Source organism: Lactuca virosa, chromosome 2, assembly GCF_052849685.1.
Source record: "Lactuca virosa cultivar CGN04683 chromosome 2, Lactuca_virosa_CGN04683_v6, whole genome shotgun sequence".
Classification (NCBI taxonomy): Eukaryota; Viridiplantae; Streptophyta; class Magnoliopsida; order Asterales; family Asteraceae; genus Lactuca; species Lactuca virosa.
In genome coordinates this window covers 228,340,491-228,354,676 of record NC_136427.1, presented here as the reverse complement: position 1 = coordinate 228,354,676, position 14,186 = coordinate 228,340,491, and the positions used below count along the sequence as shown (strand labels likewise).

The following is a 14,186-nucleotide window of genomic DNA, read 5'->3' as shown; positions in this document are numbered from 1 at the left end:
AGCATGTCCATAGAATTGATTTTGGGAGAAAAAACAAATTTTAGACCAAACCAATATATATTAAGTAAAGAAATGGGACCAAATTTGTAATTAACTCAAAAAAGTTTATTTTGATTAGAATTACAAAATATTAATAGATAGTTTTAGACAGTTGTAAATTCTGTAAGGACTTGTTTGCAAATTATCTTATTTCTTCCTTTCCTTCCCTGGTCCCAACTTCTATTTCCTTCGGCGTAGGGGCAGTAGGTTTCGATTCTTCTACAGTGTTCGTCTATCTGAAATCGAATCAACCAATCGATCGATCCATCGATTGTGGGAGAGTGAAACGATGTGGCACGAAGCTCGTCGGTCGGAGAGGAAGGTCCATGACATGATGGACGCCGCGCGGAAGAGGGCACAGAGGCGGGCTGTATACCTAGCCAAGCGGCGGGGTGATCCACAGCAATCGATACAGGTCTCAGGCTCTCGCTGCCGTGTGTACCGTGACGATGGCCTCTACCAAGCCACCGAAGATCAGCAAGGCCTGTATGTTTCTGTATTTTCGTAAATTATATGTCGCCTTCAGTTAATTTTTTGTTTCGTAATTTTGTTATGAGCTCTCGATTAAGAATCTGTCATATTGTTTCTTCGATTATGAAGAAGTTTTAATTTCTCGTTCATTGTTGATGTTAGTAATTCTATTTTTTAGGTAGATGTCTTCACAATTGTAACTCCATCCAGATTAGCCTGTGTACTAATTAGCTCTGCAAGATAAATTCCGAGCCCTAGGAACTTCTGATATAAAAAAGGGGGAGAATAGAGGAAAATGGATGTTATTATGACCTAATCTAAATGGTTGAATTACTAGAATATTGTCATAGTTAACTTTCATCACCATTTTTGGCAATCGGTTATGGTGATGTCACAAACCAAACAAAACATCACCTCTGAATTCTGATAAGTTGCTGGTATGCTATGAGTTAATTTGGATATAGAGATTATATGGCCTTTATTTGGAATCGATTCTGTTTATCTCTAATTTCATGTCCAAAACTATCTTCTCTTTTACCTAGACATCATGACATTCTGTTTCTACTGTGTTTCAGGATCCCATGGAATGGGAAACAAGACATTATGATTGACAGGTACTGCATTTCTGATTCTATCTTTCTCAAAGTTCTGACAGTTTAGGAAGGTTCATCCACCTTATTGTCTTGTTTCTCAATATTCTTTTTGTAGATTTGATGGGCGTGCTCTTCTTGATTTCATAAGAGATCCTGATTCTAGACGATTCCGTGTCATTGAGAAGACAGAGGAAGAAGAAGAATTAGAAGAGTTTGTTAGTTTTGAGCGATACCGGGATTTAATTAAGCATCGACGTAGAGGATGTCGGTACTTCTTTTGGTTTCATGATCATATAAAATATTTTAAATTATTGACTTTAATAACTACTGTTAGTGACAAGGCAATCTTCAAGAATCATCAGGCAACCTTTTTCTAAGTCATTACCATAAGTTGGTATTACTTTAATCCTTGTTTTACAAGCTGCTGTGGTCTATATTAACAGTTAGTGATGAAGAAGGTCTGCATCATGTTAACCAAGAGATGGAGGCTAAAACTGCTGCTTTATTTGGATTAGACAGGTTTGAAATATATGAACATGTACATGATTTTTTTTATGTCTTAGAGCAGAGCTTTTACATTAGACTTTTTGGTGCCAAGTCACATCAACAAACCAAAAAAGTTAACAGCTTTTCAACAAAGCTTATTTATGGGGACTACCAATATCAATTTATAAAGCAAATGAATAAAACATTATTACAAATACGAAAAAGCACTATTCACTGAGCTTGCAAGTTTACAAGTAATGTGAAAATGCTTTGGAATGAAAAAGCACCCACAGTAGTTTTTTTTTTTTTGGGTGCTCTTAGTTTACTTATTTGAACTTTTTATATATTTAACAGGTCTCAAACAACCCAAGCTCCTGCAAACAAGGGTTCTTATTCACAAGTGGGCTTCTCATATGATGGGGGTGTGAAAGATGAAAATCAAGATTCAGATGATGATGATGACGACGATGATGAGGATGAGGATGAAGATGATTTCAATAGTGATGATAGCAATGATGAAGGGATGGATATAATTGCTAAAGAATTTGGAGTGAAAAGGTATGGGTGGCTTGTATACATGGATAAAAAAGCTAAAGAAGAGGAAAGGAGACAAAAGGAAGTTGTGAAGGGAGACCCTGCAATTGTATGTATACTATCACCTTCTACATTTGATTTGTCTTTATATAGTTGTAGAAAATGACTCGATTTTTACTTAAGTTTTGTGTTTTGAAATTGTAGAGGAAACTGAGTCGTAAAGAAAGAAGAAAAGCTTCTCAAATTGAAAGAGAAAGGGAGAGGGAATCAGCACGGGTTTCTGGTAGTCGTGTGCTTCATCATGATCCATATCGGTACATACTTTTAAATAAAATAAGGGTCTATTTGGTATGATGGAATGGAATTAATCACAAAGGAATGGAATGTGATTATCACATTCCATTCCCTCATTTCGATTACTGAATACAAAAACACTACCTAATGAATATCATGACACAGGGAGTCAAGAAGAAGTCCAACATATGAAGCTTATTCACGTTCTAGAAGGTATAAATTTCTAGGATTCTTTTTAACAACTTATAACAATAATTCAATAACTAACACTAAAACAATTGAATTTACAGATCAAGATCACGATCATACTCACCATCATCAAAATCAAGGCGACATGGTCGTGATGATTTCGAGGATAGTCACCGGAGTAATCCAAGGGCTCCAAAAATAGAATACATAACAGAATTTGGAGGCTCACCAGATGGTGGTGGACCGAAGCTCGCTGGATACACGCCTCCATCATCTCCTCCATCATCACATGTTGGTGCATTAAACCGGTCGGAGCACTCTTCTAATTTATTGCATAGCTAGATTCGACACTTGGCGAATTTTTCTGTTTTAGGAGGAAGCTTCCTTTCATAATCCCGTTCTTTCTTTCTTTCTCCTTTCTTGTTAGGCTTCCAACTTTCGTTATAATTCCCGAAAATGACCCTTTGCTTTTTTTTTTTTTTTTGTAGGCCCTCATCTGGACAAATTCTTGAAGCCTTGCATATCGATCCTGCTTCTGGCGTATCGCTTGATAGCGAACGAAATGCAAAATTGACAAAACCGTCCCTCGGGTATTTTTTGTTTTTCAGCTTCGAGTGCAACATCGTATTTGTCAAATTCTTATGTTTTTTTTTGTTGTTATATGGTAGATCTTCATCGGGATTAGCAAAGTTAACGAAAGCTTCCGGAAGCGGAAGCCTCGGGAAACCACAAGGAGAGAAAAAAGAAACACCTCAAGAACGACTTAAGCGGATCATGAGCAAACAGTTGAACAAACAAAGTGATATTTTATTCTGTTTTAAATTTATATCATAATTTGAATTTTGGGGTGATTGTTGATGATGATCTGTAAATGTAATGTGTTTACAGTTAAGAAGGACACTGCTGCTGAAATGGCTAAGAAACGAGAACAGGAGAGACAAAGGCTTGAGAAACTTGCGGAAACTAATAGATTAAGTAGTAGATACAGGCATAGAAGCAGAAGCAGAAGTTACAGTCGCTCGCCTCCAAGGTTGTTAAAATTTTTTAATTTTGTTAAGAAATTAAATTAATATCTTTTTGATATAATAATTAGGTAACGATGTGTGTATAATTATTTGCAGGCGATATAGGCGGAGTAGAAGTCCAAGTAGGGGGAGAAGTTCTAGAAGGTACCATTCACGGTCTCGATCTCGATCGCGGTCTGTGTCCCCTTTGCGGGCCCGCTCTCGTTCAATCTCTCGCTCTCGCTCCCCGAGGTGATAACAATGTGTTTGATAAAAACTAAAGAGGGATTGTTACTTTTGAAGTTAAATTTGGAAAAAACTGATTTTGACCAAATTTTGCAGGGTGAGAAGCCGGTCAAAGTACTAATAGTAATAGGGTAATGAAGTTTGAGCAAGGTTTGAATGGTTTGTTCCGTAGTCTTACTCTTGTGATATTTATGCGGTGTGTAGTGTGTACTCCTTTTGTTTGATATATGATATATATATATTACTATTTGGATATTGGATATATGACAGATAAAATCTGTAGTTATGATAAAGACTTGTTCCTCATTCGAAACATTAGTGGCTGTTTGAAATATTTACGAAAAAATAATCTTATATTGTTCATATTTACGAAATCAGTGAGTTTTAGCTCTTTCTTTTATCATTTAAAACAAAGATTTTTTAATGTCACATTGCTTGCTTAGGCTGTCCGGAGTGGTAAGGAGAAGACGCGTGGAGGCTGACGTGTCAGCCCCCAAGACGCGTGAACACCGCCCCCACCTCCGGTGGGTTGATTGTGGCGTCCTCGCGGAGACGGGTTGAGACGACGGATTTGATTGGTTATTCTTTTTTTGACTGTTTAATGTGACCGTTTGACACATTAAAAAAAATCATTATTTAATTACTACAACTTTCTCTATATATAACTTTTTTTTTTCAATACAAACACAAATATTCACCAAAAAATATTTCTTCCTCACATATTGTTATGGATCCAAACCAAAATGCCCCGAACACCCCAATCACTCCAAATGATCGGTTAGCGAATCTTAGCTACATGTAGTTGATATCATATCCAATTCAACAACCTCTATTCACTAATCTTCCATACCATCTACACTACTACCAACAACAACAACCACCCCAATTCATTCAACCTCAACTTCAAGTCTTTCAACAACAGCCTTCTCTGCAATTTCAACCTCAAACTTCCCAACATCAACAAACTTCACAACCATCTCAAGTTCCATTATCTCAATCTCAACCTATAAATCTCGACAATGACGACGACAACGAACGGATTGAAGAAGCACAACCAAGTCGTAGAAGGCCAAAAAAAATCAAAAGATCCTAGGAAAAAGAAAGTACGCAATGGACCGAGGATGAGGAGGAAACTTTAGCTAAAGCTTGAATTTTCATATCACAAGACAAGGATGTCGGCAACGCGCAAACGGGCCAAAGCTTTTGGAATCGTGTTGTAGACCACTTCCACGGGTTATTAGGAAGACAAACGAGTCGAACATACGACTCGGTTCAATGCAAAATGGCGTGACCTTCGAGCGGCTTGCACCAAATTTAACGACGTATTTGACAATCTTAAAAATATGCATAGAAGTGGTAGCAACGATTTCAACATTTTATCAACCGCGTTGTACCAATACAAAACTACCAACAATGGTAAACCATTTGCCAACCAAAAAGTGTGGGAAGTTTGTCGCAATGGTCCAAAATGGGTCCTTTATCCGGATACGATGCGTTCGAGATCTACCACCGGCTCCAACAAAAGGCCGAGAGCCTCCGAGTCGGACATTGGTGTTAATCTCGACCTCAATGATGAGTTCGACGCCACCGAGGGGGAGGGTCCACCGGACGTCCAACTTCGTCGACCACTGGGAAGGGACAAAGCGAGAAAGGGGACGTCTTCTAGCGGAAAATCAACCGACGAGGACGTACTAGCGGAGAAAATAGACAAAATTCTAAAATTTTAATTTTTTTTTTGAATCAACGGAGGAAGCTCGTCGGCGACAATTGACACTCACCGATCTTCAAATTATAAACACGGTGCCGCAACCGAATCTCGATCCGGAAAATTTAAGGGTGTTCTTAAAATTTCAACAAAAGGTTCTTGACAAATATCGCAACTAGATTCTATGTCTTATATATATATATATATATATATATATATATATATATATATATATATATATATATACTAGAAAGGTTACCCCCGCTACGCGGGGGCCAGAAGCTTTCAATGTTGTTTGCGAATCGATAAATATGACAGATGTAGAAAATGCAAGGATGAAAAGCCTGGACTTTGCCCCAGACCGTTTTTTTTTCATGTTTTTATGAAAAAATGTAAAAGTTTTGACTGCAAGGACCAGAAGTGTCAAAATGGCTAAAGAATTAAAAGAGTATGAATTAGCAGAAAAGGAATCAAATAAAGTTTTGTAGCCAAACTTTAAAGATTAAAAGGTTCCTAAAAAGTGTAAAAATATTGATTGTAAGGACAAAAAATATCAAAATGGTTAAAGAATGAGGAGCAAAGTTGCCAAAAAACATCTAGTTTTTATGAAAAAATGTAAAAGTTTTGACTGTAAGGACCAGAAGTGTCAAAATGGCTAAAGAATTAAAGGGGTAGGAATTTGCAACTTTTTAGAAAAGGGATCAAAGTTATCAAATCGTTAAAGTTTTGTGGCCAAACTTTAAATATTAAAAGGTTCCTAAAAAGTGTAAAAATATTGGTTGCAAGGACCAAAAGTGTCAAAATGGTTAAAGAATGAGGAGCAAAGTTGCCAAAAAACATCCAAAATTATTATTCCTACCTTTGAAGCCCAATAATAATACATGGACCAATTCTACCAAAAAATGACAAGTTTACTATTCATTTTCTTCATAAGTTTAATATATATATATATATATATATATATATATATATATATATATGATTTTTAGTAATTTAGGTTTATTTTTCTATGTTATTTTTATGTTTTTTTTTAGTATTTTAGTTTTCATTTTCTGTGTTTTTATGTTTTTTTTAGTAATTTAGGTTTAATTTTTTATGTTTTTTTTTAATTAATGTAATGTGGTTTCATATAATGTAAAATATTTTATTATGTTTTAAATTATGTTTTTATTTAATTTAATAAAAAAAATAAAAAATAAAAAAAGAAAGAAATTTGTGGAATGGTAACCGTTTCCTATGTCTAGTGAGTTGGTGGTGAAACTGACTTGACACAGAGGTGAGAAATTTTTTTCGGTGGATTGATGGTGACCACTCCCCATAACCTTAGAACGGGGGAAGAAGAAAGAAGAAAGAAGAAAGCGTCGGACCTTTGTATATTTGTTTATATTTTATATTAAAATTTATTTTATTGATTTATACAAGTGCAAAAAAATAATTTTGGTTCTTTTATGTATAAATTATCTTTTACTTATTTGTTGCAGAAGTAATAGCTAATCTTACAATTTTTTAAAGTTCTTTTTAACGAAGGATAAAACATATACACTCAAAACAGTTAAAAAAGGTTGTCATCACTTCTTCTTCAGCCTGAAACAAAGGATTTAAAAGAAAACTTTAGAAGAAGACATAACATTATGAGTTAATGAAATTATTGGTATTAGTTTAAGCTTAAAACAATATTTTATTATTAGAAAAAAGAAAATTCTTTTTCTTATTGTTAAAACGGCCTAAGCTTATCATTAAAATCCTGAATCGTGAATTAAACTTTTTTGTCTTTTAGGCTGATGGGATTTACTAAACTACTTTTTATATGGTCAACATGTATGTAAGTGTAAGCAAACGTACGTATACTATTTCTTTCGGTGGTCAATGCATTGAAAAATAGTGTGGTTGGCTTCTCGACATGTGCTGTTGTTCGTAAATTAGTTTTTCTGTTTTGTAAGGACGGAGGAGTGATTTTACAATTCTTATGACCATTATCACAATCATTGTTAGGTGATTTTATTGTAATTTAATCCATTTAGTATAGCCGAAATTAATTTGAGACAAACTTAATTTGGCTTTAGTTACGATATGAGTTTGGAGGTGCACAATACATGTTCGGATAAGCCAAAGTGAACTTGGAAACATGAGGGTTTGGGAGTAACGCCCCCAATGGATTAGAAGGGAATCACCACTTGCGAGGATCCTGCTGGCTAGTCAATGAGCGGGGTTAAGAGGACCACTCTTGTTGAGTGCGGTACAGTGGCCTGACCATAAACAAAATCCTTATGTAAATGAATCAACAATGTCACTGTTTTCCGCCAAAACCAACCGTCGAAAATGCTAGGAACAATTGTGACATTTCTTTCCAAAAATAACTGGACTTAACTTTATATAGAGATGTTCGGTTTTGCGAAAAAGACATACACAAAAATTTCACTATTACTCTGTCACGTTATTGTGTCAAAGAACATGAAATAAGGCAAATGTATTAGGTATTTTAGCAATCTTAAATTTACCTAAAATCTAGATTGATTTCTTGGATTATTCTAAGGCCATGGAGAGCGGAGCGGGAACCAGGTGTGGGAGGGCTTCCCTCTCACTGGAACACCGCACCGTCGGTGAGGGGAGCAACCCGCGGGAAGGAGATGGGAGGAGGGGGTGCCGTACTCTCTCTCCTGTTTGTATTGGCCATTTCATTTTTTTTAATATTTTTTAATATTTATAAAATTATATACCTACTAAAAAAATATATCAAAATTCATGGTTTTTAATTCCCTACAAAAATGAGTATAATATATGTATGAAATATATTTTTTTAAAAAAATAAAAAAATAATGAGGGGAGTTTTCCATAAATTCCTTGAGTTTAGGTGAGGGAAAGAAAAGTGAGGGAAATGATGATGTGACCCACAAAAAGTGAGGAAAACTCATGCAATCTCATTAAATATTGTCAAGTAATAGATTCCAAAAAATATTTTCTAACACGATCCCAAAATTTATCAAGTTGTGTCGATATTTAAAACCTATTTTTTCTAACATATTCCACTTTGTAATCTTTAACTTAAATACTTATTACTTTTGCCACATAAGCTTTACACTAATACTTTATTTTAACAAAAAACTATTGTTATAAAGAAAAACCAAATCATACTAATGTTTTTTTAAAATGTAGTAAAAAAATAAAGGTTTTTCAGATTAGCCATAAATTTTGCATGTCTCAATGTGAAATTGGCATAATACCTGCAATATCAACAAACAAAATACTTTTAAAAAAATTTCTTTTTTCATATATTAACTGCGAATATATATGTTTTAACGGTGAAAAAGAAAACAAAAACAATTTTTTGCGGTGAAATCTTTGAAAACCATTTCTACACCAAAAAAGAGCTTTATATTATATTTTGACCTACAAAAACGAAAAAAAAGAGAATATCGTTATTACAAATTCTTAATTTCTCAGGTTTGACTTGCAAAAAAAAAAAACAATAGTTTTTGAACTTTTTTTTCGTAATAAGAATCTTCAAAGACTATTTCCACAGCAAAAAAAAGTTATAAGGCAATTATGATATGTGAAAATGCCAAAAAAAAAAAAAAAAAATCCAGAGAATTTCATATATTCGACCTGTGAAAAAAAAAATTATGATAAAAATCTTCAAAAATCATTTTCACATTGAAAAATATTATAGTTTATATCTACAGAAACACAAAAAAAAAAGAGAATTTCATAGTTATGACCTACAAAATATGAAAGTTATAGTTTTTAATAAAAAAAACATTTTTTTATTAAACTTTGTATGATAGAAATCTTCAAAAACGATTTTATAGGAAAAGAGAGTTTTAAATGGTGTAAAAAAAACAGTTGTCAGAAAGTCATCATCTGCGAAAAAGGATTTTTCAAGCATATATAGAGGATTTCGCAGATGACATGGTTTCAAGGCCATTTGAAACCCCTTTGTTTCCCCTTAAATAGAATTGAAATTTCACAAATGACTCGGGATTTTCGTAGATACTATGTTAATTTTGAAGGTGACGTTCAAAATTAATGGTTATTTTGGCTAAACTCTCTAATTTTTGCTTAATTCTTGAAAAATAGAAATTAAATTATTCTAAATTTTCTTCTTCTCTTGTTATAACCCATCTCCAATGGTTAACTAATTTATTAATATTCGTGAAATCGCGAGTGTTGTATTTTTTTTTTCAACGAATAAAACTTAGATACTTGCTTTTTATAGTAAACAACATGGGTTTGAAACCTGCTAAGCCACATATTATTAGACAATAAAAAAAGAAAATGACAATAGAAAAAGAAAATTTTGCAAGACAAACGCTTAGGGAAGGATTCAAACTCACAAAATCCATCCAACATTGAAACATACGACATAAGCTAGCATCCACATGTTATTAAATTCCCATGGCCACTTTTTAATGGAAAAGAAAAATATGATTTTTTCGTAAAAACGAAGAATGAAAACAATTTGCAAACATTATATATTTTTCACTAGAAAAACGTAAAACACGATTTTTTTTTTTAGAAAAAGCTGCGAGTACACACAAAAAATTAGAAAACTTAAGTTGTGGTTAAGTTGTATGGTTTCAAATGGAGTATTTTGAACTCTTACTCAAATTACTTGTGACGTGTTTAGCAAAAATAGCTGGTAGTGGGTAACAGAAAGCTAATAGTTGGTAACGGGTAGCGAATAGTTGGTAGCTGGTAGTGTTTTGTTAAAAGCTACATGAGATAACTTTTAGATTTTGAACGTTTTGTTTAAACTAAACACTAAAAACTTGTAGTGCCAAATGAGATTTTTTGTTCAAAACAGAACGTTTTGTCAAACGCTAAGCTATATGCTCTCAAACGCTCTGTATCAAACACGCCATTGGTGCACCTCATATATATTTCTATCTTTTTTGTTTGTTTTTTAAATGTTTTATGTTTTGTGTTTTTTTTTTTGTGATTTTGTTGTCTTTTATTTTTGGTATTATTATTACCAAATATTATTATTAGATTAATAAGAAATTATACATATATATATATATATATATATATATATTAGTTATCTGGTACATAACTCTCTCGAATACATTTTTTATTAATTATGTGTAGGTTGCAACTTTTTGTAAACCACATTAACCAATAAAAAACGTAAGTGATAAAAAATGAACGACTGAACGCATGACTTTTTGCAATTTTAGATAAATTATCGGCTTATGTCACACTATTATTGTTAGCTAAAATGAATATTAGGTTGATGATGCATAAATAACCTTGTATCTATGGTTTTTATTTGTTTATTTTCTCAAACTTATTTATATTATTTTCTTAGAATTACTTAATCAATCGAACCCACCTAAACATCACTGCAACCTCGCTTTCACCCTCAACACAAGGACGATTAGAATGAAAAAACAGATATAGATATTATCTACTATGTCAACGCAAAATCATGTTTTCCCAATATTTTCCACATACATGGATTGGTATCATGGTTGCCACACTTTACTTTAAAAAAAATTATTTAATTTAAATTAAAGACTTAAAATTTCATCAACTAAAACTGAAAATTACATAATATGAAATTAAAGCATTGAAAATGTAAATATAAATGTACGAATAAGAATTACAAATTATATTTATTTTTTATTGCGACTTTTACCGTCATAGCCCCTACGAGATTATCCATAGTAAGCTAACTCACGTCTTGCATTAGATTTTTCATTTCCTTTAGTCAGTCCTTTTCATACGCCCTTCCTTCTATAAGTCTATATGCTTCTTCAAACTCATAATCAAGTTCACGAACTCCATTCTTATTACTTGAATTTCATCCAAAGGGACGACACCTGACGATATCACTTTTCCCCTTCTTTTGGATTTATCTCTACCCATCAAACGAGTAGGAGCTTGAACCTCGAGTACGCCATCGTTTAAGTCCGATGATTTACTTCTTTTGGGACCACCATACATATTATCCATCTTTGCAATGAGCTTCCATTTCTCACTTTCTTTTACAACATTCTAAAAGTCCTAATACTTGAAAGGCTGCAATGTTTCCTTTCGGAACATGTAGTGCACCTTCACTAAAAATGTTTGCCTCACTTTCTTCATTTTTCCATTGGTTGACCAATTTGTTGGTCATACCATTAATGTTTAAAAAAAATGTTTACATTTCCTCATTTTGTGTAAATTTGGTCTTTGCTAATGTTGTAAAAATTGAACATGAAAATGTTACACCATTTGTTGTAAATGAATAATATAACATCAAATTTGGTGTTATATTATATATTTACACCGGTGTATAAAATTGAGTGGAGTTAAAAATGACTAAACACGATTTCATGTTGTGTTGGAAATGATCCTTAAAAATTATTAAGTGGTTAGAGTGACATTGAAAAAGCTTACCATCTCAATGGTAAGATGTTTTTCAATTTTTTTTTTCAAATATTAAAAGCTTTTGAAAAAAAGCTATGATTCTTTGATTTTTTTTTTAAATTGAAGTAAAATAATTTTTAAATAAAAAAAATTACAATAATGAATACAAAATAAAAGGACCCCTTGTTACATTACATTGCACACCACATATCTACCAACCAAATATGAAAGAGTACAAATATGTTGACTCTAATAAATATGTCAAACATTTCATTAACAGCACAATAATTAAATTTCATAATATTCATATCATCGCAATTTAATTTTTCTTTGTTAAATTAATTAAATTGTTTTAAGAGTAAAATGCATGTTTGGTCTAAGTAAATGTTAGCCAATTACCGACGACATGTCGTTGTTGTTAAGTCACCCCTGGTGCTTTGTCGCTAATGCTCTAATGTCCCCGTATTGATTGTTCATATTGCTTGTTTTATTAAATGTTATTTTAATTATTAATATTTTAAACACACAAACCATACAAAAAAATTGTAGAAAACAACATTATAACAAAACCCGCATAAAACTAATATAAAATATTATATTAAAGTTATTTGTTACATGAAAACATCTACAAAACATATAATAAAACATAAAACTAATTGGATGTGTCGTTATGATTGTACATTCGTTATTGCTCCCACTATTTTTTGGATTGAGAACAATCCAAGCATGCTTTCAAGTCTCGCTCTAGACACCTAGTCATTAAGAATAACATCAATAAGATTTGTCAACAAAATAAATATGTACAAACATTGATCAAAATTATAAAGCATGAAAAAACTTATAAGTTATAACGACAAACTAAAATAAAAGAATTAACAAGCTTCCAACATAAACCAAATTTTCAATTGCACAAATATCAACATAAACCAAAGTATAAACATAAACTAAGCAACCAATTATCAAAGTCCCAAACTACCAAACTATCAACATAAACCAAAGTACCAAACTACCAAAATTTAAACATAAACCAAACTACCCCTTACTAAACAACTAAACTATAGATGTATCAACATAAACCAAACTACCAATTACCAAAGTGCTAAACCAACATATAAAAAATAATCAACATAAACAAAAATTACCAAAGTAAAATGCATTCATTGATCCTTAGAGAACATAAACAAAGCATCGCCCCTACTGCATAAACGAGAACAAAAACAAAGAAATTGGATTCTCTAAAAGATGGATAGCTTGGATTATACGAAAAGAGAACACACCTATCATGAGAACATTCTCTCTAATAAATGAATGTTTTTTTGCCATTTATCACACTCTCATTCAATTTGCCAAATGTCATTTTGTAGTTATTTTGAATTAATTTTTTTTCCACATGTAATTTTATGAGTTTTATTTATTTATTTATTTATTTTATTAAATTCCACATAATATTTTAATATAATAATTCCAATAAATATAATAATAAATGGATATTAATTTCATTAATAAACTTACCTTTTAATTTCAGAATTTCCAAAATTAAAACTCATTAGTTTCTTTTCTTTATTTAAATTATTTGTTTAAATTTAAAAGATAAAAAACATTTCCATTATAATAATTTATTATTTTTCTTATTTTCTTATTAATTCGAAGTTCTCAAATATTTTGATCTTTATATTAACTTTTTTTTTCTTTTTAAATTAACTCATGTAATACATGAGTTTCACAACTAGTAAACAATAAAGGTGACATGGGCGTTAAGATAGACATCCAACCCATCGAACTTGATGTCACCTATATTGCCCAAATTTCTTGCAGCGTTAGTCTAATAGTTTCAATTATTGCAAAATGGTCCCGATCCAAACTAAATTAACATTACCCATTCATCCCCTAGTTGTTGTTAATACCCTTAATATGAAATCCACATGATGATATGTTGTTCTTTTTACACATACATTCATCTTAGATTACGTATTTCGTCCCCTATCCCCCGTCTCTCTCGTCCAGTCTCTTTAATAGCTAAATCACCGATCGGAGAAAGTAGAGAGATCGAGAACCAACGTCTCCTTCTCCTTAGCTACCCCATAGGCCAAATGTTGTTACTCGCTAAGAAAAAAACGACTCACAAATCATTAGCACAATCTATTTAGTATAAATTTTTGTAACCGTTGTATATTTCATAATATTTCTTACGAAAATAAATGCTTCGTGAATGTTTAACAATGTGTTTTTTGTTAGAAAAAATGTAATCGCAAATCCACGAACAAACATTACCGATTA

At 32.2% G+C, this 14,186-nt stretch overlaps 1 protein-coding gene across 1 annotated transcript; it reads left to right on the top strand.

Annotated features, from left to right (window-relative positions):
* The first annotated feature begins 214 nt into the window (after window positions 1-214).
* On the top strand, window positions 215-4,171 carry LOC145160342 (CLK4-associating serine/arginine-rich protein). Its single transcript, XM_079079490.1, has 13 exons — window positions 215-525; window positions 1,086-1,124; window positions 1,219-1,367; window positions 1,547-1,622; window positions 1,944-2,232; window positions 2,328-2,437; window positions 2,583-2,630; window positions 2,708-2,914; window positions 3,095-3,196; window positions 3,275-3,405; window positions 3,495-3,636; window positions 3,728-3,862; window positions 3,953-4,171. Exons 1-13 carry the CDS (start codon window positions 329-331, stop codon window positions 3,975-3,977), a joined length of 1,650 nt encoding a protein of 549 aa, XP_078935616.1. The 5' UTR covers window positions 215-328; the 3' UTR covers window positions 3,978-4,171.
* The last annotated feature ends 10,015 nt before the right edge of the window (window positions 4,172-14,186 follow it).

What these genes read in the sequence shown, in the direction of transcription:
- LOC145160342 (XM_079079490.1), top strand. Translation starts at nt 329, where the DNA reads ATGTGGCACGAAGCTCGTCGGTCGGAGAGGAAGGTCCATGACATGATG. An exon ending in CAAGACATTATGATTGACAG is followed by an intron (nt 1,125 to 1,218) that starts GTACTGCATTTC and finishes TTCTTTTTGTAG; the next exon opens with ATTTGATGGGCGTGCTCTTC. An exon ending in TTGACAAAACCGTCCCTCGG is followed by an intron (nt 3,197 to 3,274) that starts GTATTTTTTGTT and finishes GTTATATGGTAG; the next exon opens with ATCTTCATCGGGATTAGCAA.